Source organism: Tachysurus vachellii, chromosome 12 (genome assembly GCF_030014155.1).
Source record: "Tachysurus vachellii isolate PV-2020 chromosome 12, HZAU_Pvac_v1, whole genome shotgun sequence".
NCBI classification, from domain to species: Eukaryota; Metazoa; Chordata; class Actinopteri; order Siluriformes; family Bagridae; genus Tachysurus; species Tachysurus vachellii.
Genome location: NC_083471.1, coordinates 21,861,496 through 21,885,380, shown reverse-complemented (window position 1 = coordinate 21,885,380; position 23,885 = coordinate 21,861,496). Strand labels below are relative to the sequence as shown.

Here is a 23,885-nt window from a genome sequence, read left to right as displayed (position 1 = left end):
TGTGGCCACCAGGCCCGCCATGGACCAACCAACGGCCCGCGCCGTGTGTTTCATGGCCCGAAGGGTTAAGTTGGTGGTGCGAAGCAACTCCTTAATATCAGCGGTCCCGGAGCTAAGTCCCTCATCCAAATCACGTAGCAGGTTATCCTGGTATGCCTGCAACATACCCATGGTGTGGAGGCAACCCACGGCCTGGCCTGCTGCCGCGTAAGCCTTCCCTACTAAGGCCGATGTAGCACGTAGCGGCTTAGTAGGGAACACCAGGGCCTTTAGCGATGATGCTACGCTAGGGGAGAGATACCTAGCTAGCGTCTCTTCCACACGCAGCATCACCCCGTAGCCGCACGCCTTAGCCCCTACCACATTCGCGTAGAGTGAGGAGTGATGAGAAGAAGTACGCGCCGATTACGGGGTTTCCCAGGATCTGGACACCTCGGTGTGCAGATCGGGAAAAAACGGTACAGGAAGCGACACAGGATGCAGGAAACGCTCATCCAGCTTACTGGGTGCGCACTGCTTCTGCTGCTCCACCGGCCAATCTAGATCCAGCTTGGCTACAGCTCATGTCATGACCTAGAGGAGCTCCTCGTACAGCACAGGCTGTGAGGAGCCCACGGGCTCGCTAGCATCCATCAGCCCTCCTTCCTCAGAAGGAGAGACATGTAATGCCGCGCTGCTCGCGCCGGGAGAAGAAGCAGCCATCGGGCCTGCTTCTCCGAGAGAGCAGGAGCTCGATTCTGCAGACGAGGCTGGAGAGGACTCATCCGACTCTAATCCCGCTGCTACTGTATATCAGCCTGGGAGCCCCACGAGTGCCGGCACCACTTTGCCTCGGCAAGAGCGGGACCGGAGCCGCGAGGGAGAGAGCTCTTCTCGAACAGCGCTCTCCGAGAGCGAAGCGTGCGCATAGCCATGTGGCTACAATGCGGGCAATCGACTCCCTCAAGAGCCGATTGTGCATGCTCCACTCCCAAGCAAACAACACACCGATCATGCGAATCCTTCCCGGTAATGAAATGGGGACACGGATAAACACACTTACGGAAATCCTGTCTGCTAGCCATCACTCAATCAGAAAAACACAGCGCTTACCTGAACGAGCAGAAGCTAGCGTCTTGTCCATCTCGCAGCCATTTGTAGCTTCCTGTTAACGCGACGTCGCCCGCCAATGATGTCACGTCTCAAACGCCTATTGGTAAGATTATACACATGGTTCAGAGCGTGGTCACACATTGGGCGTTCCCATAGCGTTTCGACGCAGCTCGAGTTCCGAAGGGGAACTATATAAAAAATGTAAAGCAGAGACACAAAATATCTAACAAACACAAAACTATACTTATAATGAATGTTGCTAATATTGATGAACACATTTTTGACTGATTAACATTTGTCACTTTACAAATTTACATTCACAACATTTGGCAGATGCACTTATCCTGAGCAATGTACAAAAGTGCTTTGAAGTCTCCAGCAATGAATACATTAACATTCGTTCACTAGGTTACAAACTTTTTTTTAACACAATACAAACAGGGAAAATAATTGTAATTTAAGACTTACTTCTTTGTTTCAAGCAATTATGCTTTTGGTGTAAATGTATTAGGTAGATTAAAAGTTTAAAAAATCATACAGACTCACTTTAAATTGATTAAATTAATCTGAAAAAATTCTTAAAAGGTGTAATAAAAAGAATTAGAAGGTGCAAACAAATTATAAAAATAGACTCAAAGAAAAAACTTCTGTGATAGGCTGTTAGAAAAGTTCATCTTCTCTCAAACCTCTATATCTTCAAGAAACTAAGGATCATTTGTTCCAGCTGTTCCCTGTTGTCCAGCCCGAGCAGAGAAAGCGTACAGGAAGGGGTTCACACAACTGTTAATAAAAACCAGAGCTGTAGTAATATTATCTACAGATACTGCAGATCTTAACAGACTATTTCCAGTCAATGCAGCAATGATGATCACAATGTTGGAGATTTGACCCGGGATCCAAAAAATGAAGACACACCACAATTCTGGTCACCAGCTTTGCCAATGAGTTACTGCTAGAGAAAGTTGAGTTATTAACTCCTCTGTAAAGGTGAAAGTAGAAATAAGATACAATGGTAAATGAAGCCACAAATATTATAATCTGCCAGGTTAAAGTAGCCACTCATTCAACATCGTACCGATAGCTTAGTGTGCACTGAAGACGTTCTTTTTTGTCCAAGCTTAGATTGCGCTGTACAAGAGCATAGCATGAAAAACTGCACTTAACATCCACATAGCACTCAAAAGGATCTTCTTTCCTTTTCTGCCAAGCTTGTTCCATTTCCCAGGATGCAGCACTTGGATGTATCGCTGCATGCTCATCAACACCACACACAGTATGCTGCAGTAGAAGCTTAAGTAGATCATGTAAGCAAGAAGTTTACACAAGACCCAGTCAAACACCCATTCATGCAGAAGATCCCAAATCCAAACCGGCAGAGAAATCAGAGGGAGTAGATCTGATATGGCCAGGCTTAGCATCAGTATCGGGGTGAAACTGCCTCTCTTCAGCCATCCAGACAGACGCACCATTACAGCAATATTACCAGGGACTCCCAGCATGAAGCAAACTGCCAGCACACTACTGGCAATCAGGTTCACAGTAGAGACAGGAGCAATGAGCGAGCTGTTGGATGAGTTGAGCTGCTGCATGGTTGAGTGCTGTTTCTTGGAGGAAACTGTAGAACTAAAGTAAACAGAAGTGTAGAAGTCTGAGAGATATGTCATGTCAGTAAGGTTATGGTTTCACATTCATTTTGAAAAAGTCCGGAAATGTTTTTTATAGCTCAAGCATTTTTATATCTCAAGCAGCACAGAACAATTTGAACGTTCTTAAAAAAAGAAAAAGAAAGGGACAAGAATGGGGCAATGAACTTAAAAGACCTTAATGGACCATTTCTGGTTTTGCTTCACACCAGAACATCTTGAGATACTGCACCATATCATCTCTAAAGATAGTCCTTCTTTTCCCCCAAAGCTTCTTAAAACTTTGGGAAATTGACTATTCGAAACTTGTGAAAAAACTCAGTGCTATATGTACTGAAAGGATATTCAGATTGAGCAGGGGACAAATCAATAACTAGTTTGAGATCAATTATAGAATAGTTTAAAAAATAATATTTAAGTAATATATATATATACATATATATATATATATATATATTTGGATTAACATTACACAAATTTGAAAGAGCACATGGCTTAACTCTTTTATTGAAATAAAAAAATATTTCATTATTCTCAGCTCTGAATTAGCTGCATTTCTTCCTTTAGTAGGTGTGTGTGTGACCTTTCTGTCTCCGTACTGGCATCTACAGTTGTGTTCAAAATTATTCAACCCCCACTGAAATTGATTGTTTTGGTCGGTTTGACATTGATTATGATCATTCAGTCATCCTGCTTACAATTAAATCAAAGAGGCACATGTAGGTCAGACAAATATAACATAACATTTATAATGAAATAACCACAAATGTCTTTTCTGAGCTCACATCATTATCAGTTTTATTCAACCCCCAAGTGACATTCAATCTTAGTACTTAGTACAACATCCTTTTACAGTTATAACAGCTTTTAAACGTGAAGCATAGCTTGACACAAGTGTCTTGCAGCGATCTACGGGTATTTTTGCCCATTCATCATGGGCAAAAGCCTCCAGTTCAGTCACATTCTTAGGCTTGCGCACTGCAACTGCTTTCTTTAAGTCCCACCAGAGGTTCTCAATCGGATTTAAGTCTGGTGACTGCGATGGCCACTTCAAAATGTTCCAGCCTTTAATCTGCAACCATGCTCTAGTGGACTTGGAGGTATGCTTGGGATCATTGTCCTGTTGAAAGGTCCAACGTCTTCCAAGCCTCAGGTTTGTGACGGACTGCATCACATTGTCATCCAATATCTTCTGGTACTGAAGAGAATTCATGGTACCTTGCACACGCTGAAGCTTCCCAGTACCTGCAGAAGCAAAACAGCCCCAAAGCATGATTGACCCCCCGCCATGCTTCACAGTAGGCAAGGTGTTCTTTTCTTGTTCTTCCTCCTCCAAACATAGCGTTGATCCATGGGCCCAAACAGTTCTAATTTTGTTTCATCAGTCCACAGAACACTATCCCAAAACTTCTGTGGTTTGTCCACATGACTTTTGGCATACTGCAGTCGACTCTTCTTATTCTTTGGGGACAGCAAGGGGGTGCGCCTGGGAGTTCTGGCATGGAGGCCTTCATTACGCAGGGTGCGCCGTATTGTCTGAGCAGAAACTTCAGTACCCACATCTGACAAATCTTTTCTCAGTTCCTCAGCAGTCACACGGGGACTTTTCTCCACTCTACGCTTCAGGTAGCGCACAGCAGTCGAAGTCAGCATCTTCTTTCTGCCACGACCAGGTAGCGTTTCAACAGTGCCCTTTGCCTTGAATTTGCGAATGATGCTTCCTATGGTGTCTCTTGGTATGTTTAACATCTTTGCAATCTTCTTATAGCCATTGCCCTTCCTGTGAAGAGTAATCACCTGTTCTCTTGTCTTCCTGGACCATTCTCTTGACCTCACCATGTTTGTAACCACACCAGTAAATGTCTAGAAGGAGCTGAGTATCACAGTCATTTTAAAGCTGCCTAATTGGTGCTTATTAGGCTTTATTGCTGCTCCCTGATATCCACAGGTGTTTTCAATACCTGATTGAAAACACTTCATTGAACCTCTGTTCTTCAGAGTGGTAGTCTTTAAGGGGTTGAATAATTATGTCAATGAAGAATTCACAAAAGAAACATTTACTACTGTATTACAAAACTAATTGATGTCATTTTAGTTGCATATGGTTCTTTAAGAAGTCCTTGTAGGATTTCATTCTGAATACAATTACAAATGTACACTAAATTCCCTAAAACCATTTACAGCATTGGGGGTTGAATAATTTTGAACACAACTGTATCTCTACTCTTAACACTCTACGCTCTGAAGCAAATTCCTGTACAATTATAACATGTTACAAATCCTAGTAAATGTGCTGCAAGTTGTTCTCATGTTGTCTCACAACTGTGCAAGCAGAAGTAATATTTTTAAAAACCAGAAAACTTTATTGAAATGGGCGGGGCTTTAACCGGTATGTTATTTTAAGCATGCAATTGATATGGGTTGATCAGAAATTGTTATATTTATTGCTGATTAGAAAAATATTTACAGGACAGCATCAGGATTGAGCTTCAGATCAATGGTTTTGATCACGATACCAAACGAACTATATTACAGAACAAGTTTTGCAACAATGAAAACAAAACAATGCAGTGCAATTATGAAGTAAAATGTAATGAACAACATAACTTTCTTTTTTAACTTTTAATTTTTTATGATCAGTGTGATTTTTTTTGGTTCTTTTTTATTTTTTTATTTCCACACCAGGTGTGTGTGTGAGTGTATGTGTGTAGCTTAATAATTAATTTGTAATATTTATAACACTAGCATACTGCCTTTATGTTTTTATGAAATACAGCAAAAACGTGTCAGACACTCAGTGTCTGGTTACTGGTTAGAGAAAGCTGAAGGTTTAAAAAAGAAAAAAAAATCTCCGACAGGCAGAGACGCAGTGATCTCATTCTACCAAGCAAGCACCACGTCTGAACGAACAAACGTTTACCAGAACTCTACTGGTTAGTAAGTACGTATTATTAACGTTACAACCCGAAGTAAAAAGCTGAAGAAACCCTAAACGTTAACGGAAAAGACCCGCAAACCCGAGTGACTGAGGGAGAGACAGACAGCTGTTCTGTGTGTGACTGTGAGTGAGCAGAGCGAGACACAGCAATACAATTCATCTGTATGTGAGTAGTGGAGGGGCGCTGTGACTAGCCTATCACAGAACGCTGACACAATCAGATACCCAATGATGATTTTCATTCAATCCGAGCACAGATATTGACTCGTATTACGCGTATAATACTCGTACTCGGCAGAAGTGCTTTATCCGTACCGGATACTCATTTCAGCCGAGTATCCGGCTCATCTCTAATATCTATATAACAAATTTACATTCACAACATTTAGTAGATGCACTTATCCTGAGCAATGTACAAAAGTGCTTTGAAGTCTCCAGCAATGAATACATTAACACTCGTTCACTAGGGTACAGACTTAGGATACATCAACGTTAAGCTTGTTTTTTTTTGTTTGTTTTTTTTTTTAAATATATAATTCAAACAGGGAAAATAATTGTAATTTAAGACTAACTTTTTAGTTTCAAGTCAAATTCCTTTTAGTTTAAATGTAATAGATGAGTTGGATAAGATGAACTGCTGCATGGTTAGAGCGTTTGTGTAACAGGATGTAGGAGATAATACAAGAAGCAGACGTGTAAAAGTCTGTGGTTTTTATATGTATAAAAAAGCATCATGGTGTTGAATCATGCACGTCAGGAAGTTATGACACAAAAATATCAGAAATGTATTTTGCATTTCTTCATGCATTCATTTCAATATTATAACAATTTATGCTTTATAAATGTATTGACAGTAAAGAGATGCATGCAAGTGGTAAAGACAGATAGGGAAAAGTATTTGTTTTCTGGAAATTCCAGACAACAAATTAAAGTAAACCAGTTCAGTCATCTGCATTAATCTACACTGGGAAAAATTCTTCTATTACTCTTGTAGACCTGTGGAGGTGGGGGCATGGTTAAGTGGAATTGAATGGAGGGTGGAGTTTGAGTGTTAAGGAGGTGACTACACCTGTAGGAGATTTACTAACAAAAGTTCTATTTTAGAGAGAGTCAGCAGAGATATGCATGAGATACGAGGGCACAGAGACACAACAGAGCACAGCTAGAGCTGAACTGAAATTTAATGTGTATGTGCTTAAGTTGGTGTGTCTCCTGTGAGTGAGACCATAATTCAAGAATCACTGAAAATCTCTCCCCGGGGAAGAAAGTAAAAATACATTTGAAAAGATCTGTTTATTTGTCCCAAGCAGTAGTGAGGAGTCCATGTCCTCCATGTGCGGACAATAATACAGCTTTAATGAAACCACAAACTTGACAAAAACTCAAAAAAGAAAATCCGAACTACCTCAGGTCACGGGGAGCCTGTGCCTATCTCAGGCGTCATTGGGCATCAAGGCAGGATACACCCTGGACGGAGTGCGAACCCATCGCAGGGCACACACACACTCTCATTCACTCACGCAATCACACACTAGGGACAATTTTCCAGAGATGCCAATCAACCTACCATGCATGTCTTTGGACCGGGGGAGGAAACCGGAGCACCCGGAGGAAACCCCCGAGGCACGGGGAAAACATGCAAACTCCACACACACAAGGCGGAGGCGGGAATCGAACCCCGACCCTGGAGGTGTGAGGCGAACGTGCTAACCACTAAGCCGAATTAACGACTTAATTATCTCAAAATTATGAGATAGTTTTTCAGGAAAAAAAAACTTTTGCTCTGTTTTTCTGAATTAACGACTTAATGTGGATTGCATGGAAGTAAACATGTCCCGCAAAAAAAAAATTTTCCTGAAAAATTCTCATAATTTTGAGAGCAAAAAATTTTTTTTAGACTAATTTTTTTCGACTAATTTTTTTTAATTGTTTTTCGAATTAACGACTTAATTATCTCAGAATTATGAGCTATTTTTTTTCCTGAAAAATTAGCTCATAATTCTGAGATAATTAAGTCGTTAATTCAGAAAAACAGAGTAGATTTTTTTTACTCAAGTGAATGCAATATGCTTCCGTATGTGTGAGTGATAGACTGACAAGAATCATTGTGAAGTGTACCAATAGGTAATTGCCGATGTACATTCTCAACCTTAGATATAAAAAAGTCAAAAAGTGATCACATAGGTCAGTAGAATACATACGGTATCAGATGGCAAAGAATCAGGTGGTTTCAGAATATTGTTTACCACCAAGAAAAGAGACCTAGAGTTCTCATTGCTAACTCCAATTATGTTGGAGTATTAATCGGATTTAGCTTTAGTCAGTGCATTTTTATCCTTTTGAATATGTTCAGCATACATTTCTTTACTCACAGTAAGGCCAGACCTGACGTACAGCCGCTCTAACCTACGGGCTTTAGTTTTAAGTTCACGCAGTTCAGGTGTAAACCAAGGAGCTGAATGTACAAATGAAACAGTTCGAGTTTTCACAGGTGCAAATTCATCTAAAATCATGCTCAGTCCATCATCGTAATATTTTACCAGTTCATCAACAGTAGAGAAATCAGATTTACTGGAGAAGATGGCAAGTTCATCAGCAAAAGTAGGCAAATCAATGTTCTTAATATTCCGAAATGTAATCGGACGACACAGGTTTACCTTAAAAATAGCTAGTTTGGCACAAAATGACACCAGAAAGTGATCTGACGTGGATAGATCAGAAACATTACAATTAAAAGGTGTTATACCAGAGCAGCAAACAAGATCAAGAGTATGCCCCTTAGTATGAATGGGCAGTGTGTTAAATTGTTGTATACCAAAGCTATCCAAACATGATAAATATTCGCTTGTAGATGCATTACTGGCATTATCTACATCAGGGGTCACCAACCTTTTTAAGACTGAAGGCTACTTCAAATGAACTGAGTAATACGAAGGGCTACCTGTTTGATACAAACTTCCTCAATAGCAAAATTGCACAGATCACCTTTTAATAATAATAATACTAATAATAATAATATGGTGAAGAGACTGCTCACATGTCAATGTTAATTATTCCCCACAATTATTAACAATGATTTATACAACAATGACGGTAGGAATATTTAAACATGCAACATTTATTTATGTTTATCTGTTCCAACATTTGAAAGTCAGGAAGTAATGTCAAGAAAATCATTAATCAAGTCACAAGTTTTTTGAACAATTTTTCACATTTCTGTGCACCATTTTTAGTTTAATGTTATGGTGTTTTCAATGAACACGTTATCTCTTCTTTGTCTGTAAATGTCTGTTAGTGGGAAGCCTGGCACTGCATTCTACGCACCAGTGTACTGTAATCTGATGAATAATTTGACACTGCAAGTCTGAGTGAGTCTTTTAAATGTGCATCAGTAAGGCGTGTTCTGTGTTAGTTCTTGATAAAGTTCATGTTAGAAAAGGCTGTGAATACATTAACAATGAATACAATGAATACATTAACACTCATTCACTAGGTTACAGACTTAGGATACATCAACGTTAAGCTTGTTTTTTTTTGTTTGTTTTTTTAAACATATAATTCAAACAGGGAAAATAATTGTAATTTAACACTAACTTTTTTGTTTCAAGTCAAATTGCTTTTAGTTTAAATGTAATAGATGAGTTGGATGAGATGAGTTGCTGCATGGTTAGAGCTTTTGTGTAACAGGGTGTAGGAGATAATACAAGAAGCAGACGTGTAAAAGTCTGTGGTTTCTTATGTGTATAAAAAAGCATCATGGTGTCGAATCATGCACGTCAGGAAGTTATGACACAAAAAGATCAGAAATGTATTTTGCATTTCTTCATGCATTCATTTCAATATTATAACAATTTATGCTTTATAAATGTATTGACAGTAAAGAGATGCATGCAAGTGGTAAAGACAGATAGGGAAAAGTATTTGTTTTATGGAAATTCCAGACAACAAATTAAAGTAAACCAGTTCAGTCATCTGCATTAAACTACACTGGGAAAAATTCTTCTATTACTCTTGTAGACCTGTGGAGGTGGGGGCATGGTTAAGTGGAAGTGAATGGAGGGTGGAGTTGGGAGAGTGAGTGTTAAGGAGGTGACTACACCTGTAGGAGATTTACTAACAAAAGTTCTATTTTAGAGAGGGTCAGCAGAGATATGCATGAGATACGAGGGCAAAGGGACACAACAGAGCACAGCTAGAGCTGAACTGAAATTTAATGTGCATGTGCTTAAGTTGGTCTGTCTCCTGTGAGCGAGACCATGATTCAAGAATCACTGAAAATCTCTCCCTGGGGAAGAAAGCAAAAATAAATTTGAAAAGATCTGTTTATTTGTCCCAAGCAGTAGTGAGGAGTCCATGGCCTCCATGTGCGGATAATAATACAGCTTTAATGAAACCACAAACTTGACAAAAACTCACCAATTTGGCAGACAGGGGAGAAACAGTACACAGGCAGAAAGTTAGTTAACCAGAAATAGTAATCCATACAGGCAAAATAATCCTACAAGGGAAAGGCAAAAGACATAGTAAATCCAATGGCAAAAATCAGAGCAGAAAAACAAGCCTTGGTACACAACTGGGTTGACAATACTTCGCATCATATAGCCATTTTTGGCTAGCTTAAATGCTGGCGCATCCGGAAGTCGAAACCAAAAGTGACCTCAACTGAACCAGGAAGTTAGTATTCTGGTGTTGGCTCCCTCCAGAGAGCTGGCAAGGATGTTCTTACAGAACAGGCAATCAGTTTGCACGCCGATCTACCGCCATAAGAATGGTTGTGAATCCCTGTGAGTTGGGGAGATCCATGTTCGTTGCCTGGGTGTCCCGAGGTCCAGGAGGTATGGACCCATTCCAAGATGCATCGCCTGAGATCTGTGGGTGCATATTGCGGCCTAGTAGGGCAATCGGGTGGGGGCCAGTCCCTCTGTTGTGCTTGTCATATTTCCTCCATAAGGTCTCATCATATAGGCGCAATGACTAGGGGGGCGGTTTCTGGGTCATGTCGGCGAGAAAGTACATCGGCTTTAGTATTCTTGGATCCAGGCCCCCTTGATGTACTGTATTCCAAGTTCTTATGGTCTGTTAGGACTTGAAATGGACATTGAGCAATCTCCACCCAGTGTCTCCATTCCTCCAATGCGTTCTTGATGGAGAGCAGTTCCCGGTTTCCCATGTCATAGTTGGCTACGGCCAAAGTGAGCTTTCTAGAATAGAATGCATAGGGTGTAGTTTGGCTGGGGACTCATGACATTGGGAGAGCACATCCCCTATTCCGGTACATGAGGCATCTACTTCCACAATGAATGGCAGGTAGGGGTCTGTGGTGAATCTATTCTTGAGGTCATTGAAGGCATTTTGTGCAGAGTCTGACCACTGCATCTTACTTGGTTTACCTCACAGCAGTGCAGTCAGGGGGGTTGCCACAGAGCTAAATTTTTTAAGAAATCTTCTAGAAAAGTTTGTGAATCCAAGAAATTTCTGCAATTCCTTGAGACTGGTTGGGGTGGGCCATACAGTGACCGCCCTTTCTTTGCTGGGGTCTATATCCACCCCCTGGCCATTGATAACGTAACCCAGAAAAGAGATTGTATCCGAGTGAAATTCACACTTTTCCTCCTTTATACTCAATTTATGTTGTAGCGGATGCAAAAAAACTATAAATATAGACTGCAGGAATAAGCAAAATGATTCATATAATTTTATAAGGTGTGCCTTTAAATGCAATGTCTGTGAAAGGCTGTCAGAGATGTGCATCAGCTCACTCAAACCTCTATATCTTCAAGAAACTAAGGATCATCTGTTCCAGCTGTTCCCTGTTGAAGAACCCGAGCAGAGAAAGCGTACAGGAAGGGATTTACACAACTGTTAATAAAAACCAAGCTGAAGTAACATTATCTCCAGATTATTATTTCCAGATTCTGCAGATTCTAGGTGGAGCCCCATGCAGCCCAAAAGGCATAGTCTGAAAATGATGTAGAAGTGTTGCAAGGAACCTAGGCAGTTCTAGGACCAGTGGCACAAGATGGAATTGGCGGTATTGGTCTTGGTTCCCAATTCACCACAGGCTTCCTCAATCAAGTTAAAACATATTGCTTGCAGTTGCAGTGAGACTGGAGTGACAAATTTTGGATTTGTTTTAATGTAGAAAATCTTAAGGTAGTGCATGGTTTAATTATAATACTTTTATTTAGAAAAACACAATATTACATAATTTCCAGCTCTGTATCAGCATTTCTTCTTTTAGTAGGTAAGGGTGTGTGTGTGTTTTCTGCCTCCATATTGGCATCTATTTCTACTTTTAACAGTCTGAAATTTCTCTGAAGCAAATTGCTGTACAAACAAAATATGTTACAACTCTCAGTAAATGTGCTGCAAGTTCCTGTCATGTTGGCTCACAACTGTGCAAGCAGAAGTAGCGTTTTTAAAAATCAGAAAACTTTATTTTGGTTTATAGCTCGAAATGTAAGTGTTTTTAAGTTCAGAAAACAGCTTTTAGTTTCAACCAAAACTATATATAAAATCAGCAATGTAAAGCAGAGACACAAAATATCTAACAAACACAAAACTATACTTATAATTAATGTTGGTAATATTGATGCACACATTTTTGACTGATTAACATTTGTCACTTTAAAATTTTACATTCACAACATTTGGCAGATGCACTTATCCTGAGCAATGTACAAAAGTGCTTTGAAGTCTCCAGCGATGAATACATTAACACTCGTTCACCAGGTTACAGACTTAGGATACATCAACGTTAAGCTTGTTTTTTTGTTGTTGTTTTTTTAACACATACAAAGGTTACAGACTTAGGATACATCAACGTTAAGCTTGTTTTTTTGTTGTTGTTTTTTTAACACAATACAAACAGGGAAAATAATTGTAAGTTAATTAATAGTAATTCAATTATGCTTTTGGTGTAAATGTATTAGGTACATTAAAATTTGAAAAATCATACAGACTCACTTTAAATTGATTCAGTTAATCTTAAAAAATATATTAAAAGGTGTTATAAAAAAGAAGTAGACAGCACAAAAAAACTATAAAAATAGACTGACAGAAAAAACGTCTGTGATAAGTACTGTTAGAAAAGTTCATCTTCTCTCAAACCTCTATATCTCCAAGAAACTAAGGATCATTTGTTCCAGCTGTTCCCTGTTGTCGAGCCCGAGCAGAGAAAGCATACAGGAAGGGGTTCACACAACTGTTAAAAAAAACCAGAGCTGTAGTAACATTCCCTCCAGATTCTGCAGATCTTAAAAGACTGTCATTTCCAGTCAATGTAGCAATGATGATCACAATGTCAGAGATTTGATTCGGGAACCAAAAAATTAAAAAACACACTACAATTCTGGTCACCACTTTGGTCAATGAGTTACTGCTAAAGAAAGCTGAGTTATTAACTCCTTTGTGAAGGTGAAAGTAGAAATAAGATACATTGGTAGATGAAGCCACAAATAGTATAATCTGCCAGATTAATGTAAGCACTCTTTCAGCCTTATTCCGATATCTTAGCGTGCACTGAAGTCGTCCTCCTCTGTCCAAGCTTAGATCACTTAGTATGAGAGCATAGCATGATAAAACTGCACTTAACATCCACATCCCACTCAAAAGTATCTTCTTTCCATTTCTGCCAAGCTTCTTCCATTTCTCAGGAAGCAGCACTTGGATGTATCGCTGCAGGCTCATCAACACCACACACAGTATGCTGCAGAAGAAGCTTAACAAAGTGATGTAAGAGAGAAGCTTACACAAGACCAAGCCAAACACCCAGCCATGCAGAAGAGCCCAAATCCAAATGGGCAGAGAAATCAGAGTGAGTAGATCTGATATGGCCAGGCTTAGCATCAGTCTCGGGGTGAAACTGCCTCTCTTCAGCCATCCACACAGACGCACCATTACAGCAATATTACCAGGGACTCCCAGTATGAAGCAAACTGCCCCCACAATACTGCCAATCAGGTTCTCAGTAGAGTCAGGAGCGGTGAGCGAGCTGTTGTATGAGTTGAGCTGCTGCATGTTTAGAGCTTTCGTGTAACAGGGTGTAGGAGATAATACAAGAAGCAGACGTGTAAAAGTCTGTGGTTTCTTATGTGGATGAAAAACATCATAGTGTCAAAACATGCACGTCAGCAGGTTATAACACCACCAATGTATTTTGCATTTCTTCATGCATTCATTTTGATATTATAAAAATGTATGCTTTATAAATGTATTGACAGTAAACAGATGCATGCAAGTGGTAAAGACAGACAGGACAAAAGTATTTGTTGTCTGGAAATTCCAAGTAAACCAGTTCAGTCAGCTGCACTAAACTACACTGGGAAAATTCTTCTATTACTCTTGTAGACCTGTGGAGGTGGGGGCATCTGTGGGTACATATTGCGGCCTAGTAAGGCAATCGGGTGGGGGCCATTCCCTCTGTTGTGCTTGTCATATTTCCTCCATAAGGTCCCATCATATAGGCGCAATGACTAGGGGGGCGGGTTCTGGGTCATGTCGGCGAGAAAGTGCATCGGCTTTAGTATTCTTGGATCCAGGCCCCCTTGATGTATTCCAAGTTCTTATGCTCTGTTAGGACTTGAAATGGACATTGAGCAACCTCCAACCAGTGTCTCTATTCCTCCAATGCGTTCTTGATGGAGAGCAGTTCCCAGTTTCCCATGTCATAGTTGGCTACGGCCAAAGTGAGCTTTCTAGAATAGAATGCATAGGGTGTAGTTTAGCTGGGGACTCATGACATTGGGAGAGCACATCCCCTATTCCGGTACATGAGGCATCTACTTCCACAATGAATGGCAGGTAGGGGTCTGGGTGTTGCAGAATGGGGTCTGTGGTGAATCTATTCTTGAGGTCATTGAAGGCATTTTGTGCAGAGTCTGACCATTTACATTATTTGGCAGACGCCCTTATCCAGAGCGACGTACATTCATTCATTCATTCATTCATTTTCTACCGCTTATCCGAACTACCTCGGGTCACGGGGAGCCTGTGCCTATCTCAGGCGTCATCGGGCATCAAGGCAGGATACACCCTGGACGGAGTGCCAACCCATCGCAGGGCACACACACACACTCATTCACTCACACAATCACAGACTAGGGACAATTTTCCAGAGATGCCAATCAACCTACCATGCATGTCTTTGGACCGGGGGAGGAAACCGGAGTACCCGGAGGAAACCCCTGAGGGGAGAACATGCAAACTCCACACACACAACGTGGAGGCGGGAATCAAACCCCGACCCTGGAGGTGTGAGGCGAACGTGCTAACCACTAAGCCACCGTGCCCCCCAGCGACGTACATAAGTGGTTAAATCTCTAGCATTGAATACATTATTTCTGGCTCACTAAGTTACATACTTAAGATACCATGAGTTTAAAACATTTGTTCAAAGTTACAATGAAAAAGTGTCAAAGTTTTTATTTATTTATTTTCTTATTTTTTTTATGCAAAAGATAAGGAAAGAAGTGCTAGCTCGAAATGTAAGTGTTTTTAAGTTCAAAAAACAGCTTTCAGTTTCAAACAAAACTATATATAAAGTCAGCAATGTAAAGCAAAGACACAAAATATCTAACAAACACAAAACTGTACTTATAATGAATGTTGCTAATATTGATGAACACATTTTGGATTGAGTAACATTTATCACTTTCTAATTTAAGACTTACTCTTTGTTTTAAGCCATTATGCTTTAGGAGCTCACAAATGTATTAGGTAGACATTTAAAAACTCATACAGTATCTGTTAAATTCATCTGCAAAATATGTTAGGTGTAATAAAAAAAATAATTAGAAGGTGCAAAAAATCTATAAAAATAGACTGCAGGAATAAGCAAAATGATTCATATAATTTTATATGGTGTGCCTTTAAATGCAATGTCTAAGAAAGGCTTTCAGAGACATGCATCAGCTCACTCAAACTTCTATATCTTCAAGAAACTAAGGATCATTTGTTCCAGCTGTTCCCTGTTGTCGAGCCCGAGCAGAGAAAGCGTACAGGAAGGGGTTTACACAACTGTTAATAAAAACCAGAGCTCTAGAAACATTGTCTCCAGATACTGCAGATCTTAACAGATTGTCATTCCCAGTCAATGCAGCAAAGATAATCACAATGTTTAAGATTTGATGTGGGATCCAAATAATGAAGAAACACACCACAATTCTGGTCACCAGCTTGGTCAATGAGTTACTGCTAAAGAAAGCTGAGTTATTAACTCCTCTGTGAAGGTGAAAGTGAAACGATGGTGAATGAAGCCACAAATATGATTTGTAAAAATCAGAAAACTTTATTTTGGTTTATAGCTCGAAATGTAAGTGTTTTTAAGTTCAGAAAACAGCTTTTAGTTTCAACCAAAACTATATATAAAATCAGCAATGTAAAGCAGAGACACAAAAAAAATCTAACAAACACAAAACTATACTTATAATGAATGTTGCTAATATTGACGAAACATTTTTGACTGATTAACATTTGTCACTTTACAAATTTACATTCACAACATTTGGCAGATGCACTTATCCTGAGCAATGTACAAAAGTGCTTTGAAGTCTCCAGCAATGAATACATTAACACTTGTTCACTAGGTTACAGACTTAGGATACATCAACGTTAAGCTTGTTTTTTTGTTGTTGTTTTTTTAACACAATACAAACAGGGAAAATAATTGTAATTTATGACTTACTTCTTTGTTTCAAGCAATTATGCTTTTGGTGTAAATGTATTAGGTAGATAAAAAGTTTGAAAAATCATACTGTACAGACTCACTTTACATTGATTAAATTAATCTGAAAAAAATATATTAAAAGGTGTTATTAAAAAGAATTAGAAGGTGCAAAAAAACTATAAAAATAGACTGAAAGTAAAAATGTCTGTGATAGGCTGTTAGAAAAGTTCATCTTCTCTCTCAAACCTCTACATCTCCAAGAAACTAAGGATCATTTGTTCCAGCTGTTCCCTGTTGTCGAGCCCGAGCAGAGAAAGCGTACAGTAAGGGGTTCACACAACTGTTAAAAAAAACCAGAGCTGTAGTAACATTGTCTCCAGATTCTGCAGATATTAACAGACTGTCATTCCCAGTCAATGTAGCAATGATGATCACAATGTCGGAGATTTTATTTGGGATCCAAAAAATAAAAAAACACACTACAATTCTGGTCACCACCTTGGTCAATGAGTTACTGTTAAAGAAAGCTGAGTTATTAACTCCTCTGTAAAGGTGAAAGTAGAAATAAGATACAATGGTAGATGAAGCCACGAATAGTATAATATGCCATATTAATGTAAGCACTCTTTCAGCCTTATTCTGATATTTTAGCCTGCACTGAAGTCGTCCTCCTCTGTCCGTGATTAGATCGCTTAGTATGAGAGCATAGCATGAAAAAACTGCACTTAACATCCACATCCCACTCAAAAGGATCTTCTTTCCATTTCTGCCAAGCTTCTTCCATTTCTCAGGATGCAGCACTTGGATGTATCGCTGCAGGCTCATCAACACCACACACAGTACACTGCAGTTGAAGCCTAAGAACACCTTGTAAAGTAGAAGCTTACACATGACTGACCCAAACACCCAGCCATGCAGATCAGCCCAAATCCAAATGGGCAGAGAAATCAGAGTGAGTAGATCTGATATGGCCAGGCTTAGCATCAGTCTCGGGGTGAAACTGCCTCTCTTCAGCCATCCAGACAGACGCACCATTACAGCAATATTACCAGGGACTCCCAGTATAAAGCAAACTGCCCCCACAATACTGGCAATCAGGTTCTCAGTAGAGTCAGAAGCGGTGCGCGAGCTGTTGTATGAGTTGAGGTACTGCATGGTTAGAACTTTTGTGTAACAGGGTATAGGATCTAAATACTAAAAGAAGCAGAAGTATAGGAGTCTGTGGTTTCTTACGTAGATTAAAAAACAGCATGGTGTCGAAAGATATGTCAGGAAGTTCTGGTGAAAAAGGTTCAGCAATATATTTTGCATTTCTTCATGCACTCATTTTGACATAATTTAAGCTTTATAAACGTATAAACAGTAAAGATATGCATGTAGTTGATTAAGACAGATAACAAAATGGAGAGTGAGTGCTAAGGAGGTGGCTACACCTGAGTGACAGCAGAGATATACATGGGAGACAAGAGAGCACAGAGACACAAGAGAACACAGCTAGATCTGAGCTGAACAGAACTGACTAATGTATATGTGCTTAAGTTGGTTTGTCTCCACTGAGAGAGACCATGATTCAAGAATCACTGGAAAAGCAGAATTAAAGAGAATGAAGGTAAGTCACACTGGTGTAGAAACACGCGGATTTCAGGATAAATGTGTTGTTCGAAGCCAAAAACAAGCAGGACAGATGATAAAAAAATGAAAAGTAGTTTTTTTCCTTTCAACAAACAAAATTAGACAGGCTTATATATAACAAAAGTCACGTCCAACAAGGTTCCATAAAAGAATCAAAAACTTTAGATAATGTAACCAGGCCAAAAACACATCAACAAAAATAAAACCAAGAAGGAAACAAACCCTCTCATGTTGTCTCACAACTGTGCAAGCAGAAGTAGCTTTTTTAAAAACCAGAAAACTTTATTTTGGTTTATAGCTCGAAATGTAAGTGTTTTTAATTTCAGAAAACAGCTTTCAGTTTCAACTAAAACTATATATAAAACCAGCAATGTAAAGCAAAGACACAAAAAATATAACAAACACAAAACTATACTTATAATGAATGTTGCTAATATTGATGAACACATTTTTGACTGATTAACATTTGTCACTTTAAAATTTTACAATCACAACATCTGGCAGATGCACTTATCCTGAGCAATGTACAAAAGTGCTTTGAAGTCTTCAGCAATGAATACATTAACACTCGTTCACTAGGTTACAGACTTAGGATACATCAACGTTAAGCTTGTTTTTTTTTTGCTGTTTTTTTAACACAATACAAACAGGGAAATAATTTTAATTTAAGAATTACTTCTTTGTTTCAAGCAATTATGCTTTTGGTGTAAATGTATTAGATAGATTAAAAGTTTGAAAAATCATACAGACTCACTTTAAATTTATTAAATTAACCTGAAAAAAATATATTAAAAGGTGTTATATAAAAGAATTAGAAGGTGCAAAAAAAGGTGTTCTCTCTCAAACCTCTACATCTCCAAGAAACTAAGGATCATTTGTTCCAGCTGTTCCCTTTGAAGAGCCCGAGCAGAGAAAGCGTACAGGAAGGGGTTCACACAACTGTTAAAAAAAAAACAGAGCTGTTGTCTCCAGATACTGCAGATCTTAACAGACTGTCATTCCCAGTCAATGCAGCAATGATGATCACAATGTCGAAGATTTGATTCGGGAACCACACACCACAATTCTGGTCACCACCTTGGTCAATAATAATAATAATAATAATAATAATAATAATGCATTTTATTTCATGGCGCCTTTCAGAACACCCAAGGTCACCTTACAAGCAATATACAGGTCACTGCATAAGACAAAACACATGTCTTACAGAACAGGCAATCAGTTTGCATGCCGATTTACCGCCATAAGAATGGTTGTGAATCCCTGTGAGTTGGGGAGATCCATGTTCGTTGCCTGGGTGTCCCGAGGTCCAGGAGGTGTGGACCCATTCCAAGATGCATCGCCTGAGATCTGTGGGTACATATTGCGGCCTAGTAGGGCAATCGGGTGGGGGACAGTCCCTCTGTTGTGCTTGTCATATTTCCTCCATAAGGTCCCATCATATGGGCGCAATGACTAGGGGGGCGGGTTCTGGGTCATGTCGGCGAGAAAGTGCATCGGCTTTAATATTCTTGGATCCAGGCCCCCTTGATGTATTCCAAGTTCTTATGGTCTGTTAGGACTTGAAATGGACATTGAGCAACCTCCAACGAGTGTCTCCATTCCTCCAATGCATTCTTGATGGAGAGCAGTTCCCGGTTTCCCATGTCATAGTTGGCTACGGCCAAAGTGAGCTTTCTAGAATAGAATGCATAGGGTGTAGTTTGGCTGGGGACTCATGACATTGGGAGAGCACATCCCCTATTCCGCATCTACTTCCACAATGAATGGCAGGTAGGGGTCTGTGGTGAATCTATTCTTGAGGTCATTGAAGGCATTTTGTGCAGAGTCTGACCACTGCATCTTACTTGGTTTACCTCACAGCAGTGCAGTCAGGGGGGTTGCCACAGAGCTAAAATTTTTAAGAAATCTTCTAGAAAAGTTTGTGAATCCAAGAAATTTCTGCAATTCCTTGAGACTGGTTGGGGTGGGCCATACAGTGACCGCCCTTTTTTGCTGGGGTCTATATCCACCCCCTGGCCATTGATAATGTAACCCAGAAAAGAGATTGTATCCCAGTGAAATTCGCACTTTTCCTGCTTTATACTCAATTTATGTTGTAGCGGATACAAAAAACTATAAAAATAGACTGCAGGAATAAGCAAAATGATCATCTGTTCCAGCTGTTCCCTGTTGAAGAACCCGAGCAGAGAAAGCGTACATGAAGGGATTTACACAACTGTTTATAAAAAACAAAGCTGAAGTAACATTATCTCCAGATTATTATCTCCAGATTCTGCAGATTCTGGGTGGAGCCCCATGCAGCCCAAAAGGCATAGTCTGAAAATGATGTAGAAGTGTTGCAAGGAATCTAGGCAGTTCTAGGACCAGTGGCACAAGATGGAATTGGCGGTATTGGTCTTGGTTCCCAATTCACCACAGGCTACCTCAATCAAGTTAAAACATATTGCTTGCAGTTGCAATGAGTCTGGAGTGACAAATTTTGGATTTGTTTCAATGTAGAAAATCTTAAGATACTGCATGGTTTAATTATAATACTTTTATTTAGAAAAACTCAATGTTACTTCATTTTCAGCTCTGTATCAGCATTTCTTCTTTTAGTAGGTAGGGGTGTGTGTGTGTGTGTGTTTTCTGCCTCCATATTGGCATCTATTTCTACTTTTAACAGTCTGAAATTTCTCTGAAGCAAATTGCTGTACAAACAAAATATGTTACAACTCTCAGTAAATGTGCTGCAAGTTCCTGGCATGTTGTCTCACAACTGTGCAAGCAGAAGTAGCATTTTTAATAATCAGAAAACTTTATTTTGGTTTATAGCTCGAAATGTAAGTGTTTTTAAGTTCAGAAAACAGCTTTTAGTTTCAACCAAAACTATATATAAAATCAGCAATGTAAAGCAGAGACACAAAATATCTAACAAACACAAAACTATACTTATAATTAATGTTGCTAATATTGATGAACACATTTTTGACTGATTAACATTTGTCACTTTAAAATTTTACATTCACAACATTTGGCAGATGCACTTATCCTGAGCAATGTACAAAAGTGCTTTGAAGTCTCCAGCAATGAATACATTAACACTCGTTCACTAGGTTACAGACTTAGGATACATCAACGTTAAGCTTCTTTTTTTGTTGTTGTTTTTTTAACACAATACAAACAGGGAAAATAATTGTAATTTAATTAATGCTAATTCAATTATGCTTTTGGTGTAAATGTATTAGGTAGATTAAAAGTTTGAAAAATCATACAGACTCACTTTAAATTGATTCAGTTAATCTGAAAAAATATATTAAAAGGTGTTATAAAAAAGAATTAGACGGCACAAAAAAACTATAAAAATAGACTGAAAGAAAAAATGCCCTTGATAGGCTGTTAGAAAAGTTCATCTTCTCATTTGGATCATTTGTTCCAGCTGTTTCCTGTTGTAAAGCCCGAGCAGAGAAAGCGTACAGGAAGGGGTTCACACAACTGTTAAAAAAAATCAGAGCTGTAGTAACACTGTCTCCAAATTCTGCAGATATTAACAGATTGTTATTCCCAGGCAATGTAGCAATGATGATCACAATGTCGAAGATTTGATTTGGGATCCAAAAAATAAAAAAACACACTACGATTCTGGTCACCACCTTGGTCAATGAGTTACTGCTAAAGAAAGCTGAGTTATTAACTCCTCTGTGAAGTTGAAAGTAGAAATAAGATACGATGGTGAATGAAGCCACGAATATTATAATCTGCCAGATTAATGTAAGCACTCTTTCAGCCTTATTCTGATATCTTAGCGTGCACTGAAGTCGTCCTTCTTTGTCGAAGCTTATATTGCGCTTTACAAGAACATAGCATGATATAACTACACTTAACATCCACATCCCACTTAAAAGGATCTTCTGTCCTTTTCTGCCAAGCTTCTTCCATTTCTCAGGATGCAGCACTTGGATGTATCGCTGCATGCTCATCAACACCACACACAGTACGCTGCAGAAGAAGCTTAACATCATGATGTAAGAGAGAAGCTTACAGAAGACCAAGCCAAACACCCATTCATGCAGAAGAGCCCAAATCCAAAGTGGCAGAGGAATCAGAGTGAGTAGATCTGATATGGCCAGGCTTAGCATCAGTCTCGGGGTGAAACTGCCTTTCTTCAGCCATCCAGACAGACGCACCATTACAGCAATATTACCAGGGACTCCCAGTATGAAGCAAACTGCGAGCACACTACTGGAAATCAGGTTGTCAGTTGAGACAGGAGCGATGAGCGAGCTGTTGTATGAGTTGAGGTGCTGCATGGTTAGAGCTTTGGTGTAACAGGGTGTAGGATCTAAATACTATAAGAAGCAGAAGTATACTGTAGTAGTCTGTGGTTTCTTACGTAGATAAAAATAAAAACAGCATGGTGTCGAAAGATATGTCAGGAAGTTCTGGTGAAAAAGGTTCAGCAATATATTTTGCATTTCTTCATGCACTTGTGGCGGGAGCGGTGTGGTGCGTTAGGTGGTACAAGTGAGAGCCGTACAACTAATCACACAAACCCAAGTTTATCTATTTGTAACCAATTCGACTACGCCACCTGGGAGGGTTAAACCCAGGAAATAGAAGTAAACCCCAGTGTTTGTTATCAGATCACACAAGTTCGATTCTCTTAAAAATAAGTGTAGGCAAGAAACGTGGGCATCATATAAAAGTACAACATTTATTGAAAACTGGAAATTTAATACACTCACTTAAAATATGCTCAACACTAAAGAGCCATTACTAGCAGCTCAAACAAACATTACAAATGCAAACTGAAAAAAAAGAGAAAATGTCCTCACTGGTAAGAAAGTCCAGTGACAGACAATTACACAAATAACAATCAGACGAAAGAAATATTAAACAACCAATTTACGCAACTTCCAGACAAAACAAAACAAACTATCAATATTAAGTACAGGGCTGGAGTTACCCACCGAGGCGATCACCAGCGCTAGTTATCCAAACGCACACTTCCACACACACACCTACCTCACCGTGAACTCAGATCACACACTCGTACACTTCAAGAATGTCGCACGGCACATGTTGAAGTAGCACCACCACCAAAAGATCTTTCACCCGTGGGACCCCAGCTCCTGAAAGAAATCAAAAACAAAATAAATACATCTCCTAAACAGAAATGAATAAGAAGCAAATGGAATTCGCGATTCAACACAATAGAAGACTTTGTAAAAAAGTTTGAGGGAAACAGGACTCAAAGGAGCGGCCACGTCCTTCTCAGGCCAGCCCCAAGAAATGCGCACAGGAAGGGGTTCACACAACTGTTAAAAAAAAAAACAGAGCTGTTGTCTCCAGATACTGCAGATCTTAACCGACTGTCATTCTCAGTCAATGCAGCAATGATGATCACAATGCCGAAGATTTGATTCGGGAACCACACACCACAATTCTGGTCACCACCTTGGTCAATAATAATAATAATAATAATAATGCATTTTATTTCATTGCGCCTTTCAGAACACCCAAGGTCACCTTACAAGCAATATACAGGTCACTGCATAAGACAAAACACATAAACAAACAGCATATACATATAAAGTGCATTTAAGTCTCAATAAAACATGTTATAAGAAAGCCTGTATAAAAAGATAAGTCTTAAGACGCGTTTTAAAAGTCAACAAGCACTCGCTATTGCGAACATCGAGGGGAAGAGAATTCCATAGGCGGGGGGCAACATAACTAAAAGATCTGGCACCCATAGTAGTAAGTTGAATCCGAGGTACCACAAGAGAAATTGAAGATGAAGATCTGAGTGCACTTCAAGGAGTGTAAACCTGGAGAAGTTGAGTAAGGTATTGTGGTGCAAGATTATGAAGTGCCTTATAAGTGAGCAGCAGGATTTTAAACTGAACTCTATATTTTACTGGAAGCCAAT

The 23,885-nt window shown here is 39.4% G+C and overlaps 3 protein-coding genes and 1 pseudogene across 3 annotated transcripts; all 4 read right to left on the bottom strand.

The window, feature by feature from the left end:
• Positions 1-1,796: 1,796 nt before the first annotated feature.
• On the bottom strand, positions 1,797-2,702 carry LOC132854320 (leukotriene B4 receptor 1-like; annotated as a pseudogene).
• A 10,099-nt stretch (positions 2,703-12,801) lies between these two features.
• On the bottom strand, positions 12,802-13,692 carry LOC132854319 (leukotriene B4 receptor 1-like). Its single transcript, XM_060882607.1, has one exon. It carries the CDS (start codon positions 13,690-13,692, stop codon positions 12,802-12,804), a length of 891 nt encoding a protein of 296 aa, XP_060738590.1.
• Positions 13,693-16,008: 2,316 nt separating this feature from the next.
• On the bottom strand, positions 16,009-17,791 carry LOC132855013 (C-X-C chemokine receptor type 1-like). The gene has a single exon (XM_060883721.1). The coding sequence runs from the start codon at positions 17,492-17,494 to the stop codon at positions 16,604-16,606; it is 891 nt and encodes a 296-aa protein (XP_060739704.1). The 5' UTR covers positions 17,495-17,791; the 3' UTR covers positions 16,009-16,603.
• A 2,915-nt stretch (positions 17,792-20,706) lies between these two features.
• Positions 20,707-22,263, bottom strand: LOC132854910 (leukotriene B4 receptor 1-like). The gene has a single exon (XM_060883576.1). The coding sequence runs from the start codon at positions 22,261-22,263 to the stop codon at positions 21,280-21,282; it is 984 nt and encodes a 327-aa protein (XP_060739559.1). The 3' UTR covers positions 20,707-21,279.
• Positions 22,264-23,885: the final 1,622 nt, after the last annotated feature.

Coding starts and splice junctions, on each gene's coding strand:
- LOC132854910 (XM_060883576.1), bottom strand. CDS start 22,263: ATGCAGCACCTCAACTCATACAACAGCTCGCTCATCGCTCCTGTCTCA.
- LOC132854319 (XM_060882607.1), bottom strand. CDS start 13,692: ATGCAGCAGCTCAACTCATACAACAGCTCGCTCACCGCTCCTGACTCT.
- LOC132855013 (XM_060883721.1), bottom strand. CDS start 17,494: ATGCAGTACCTCAACTCATACAACAGCTCGCGCACCGCTTCTGACTCT.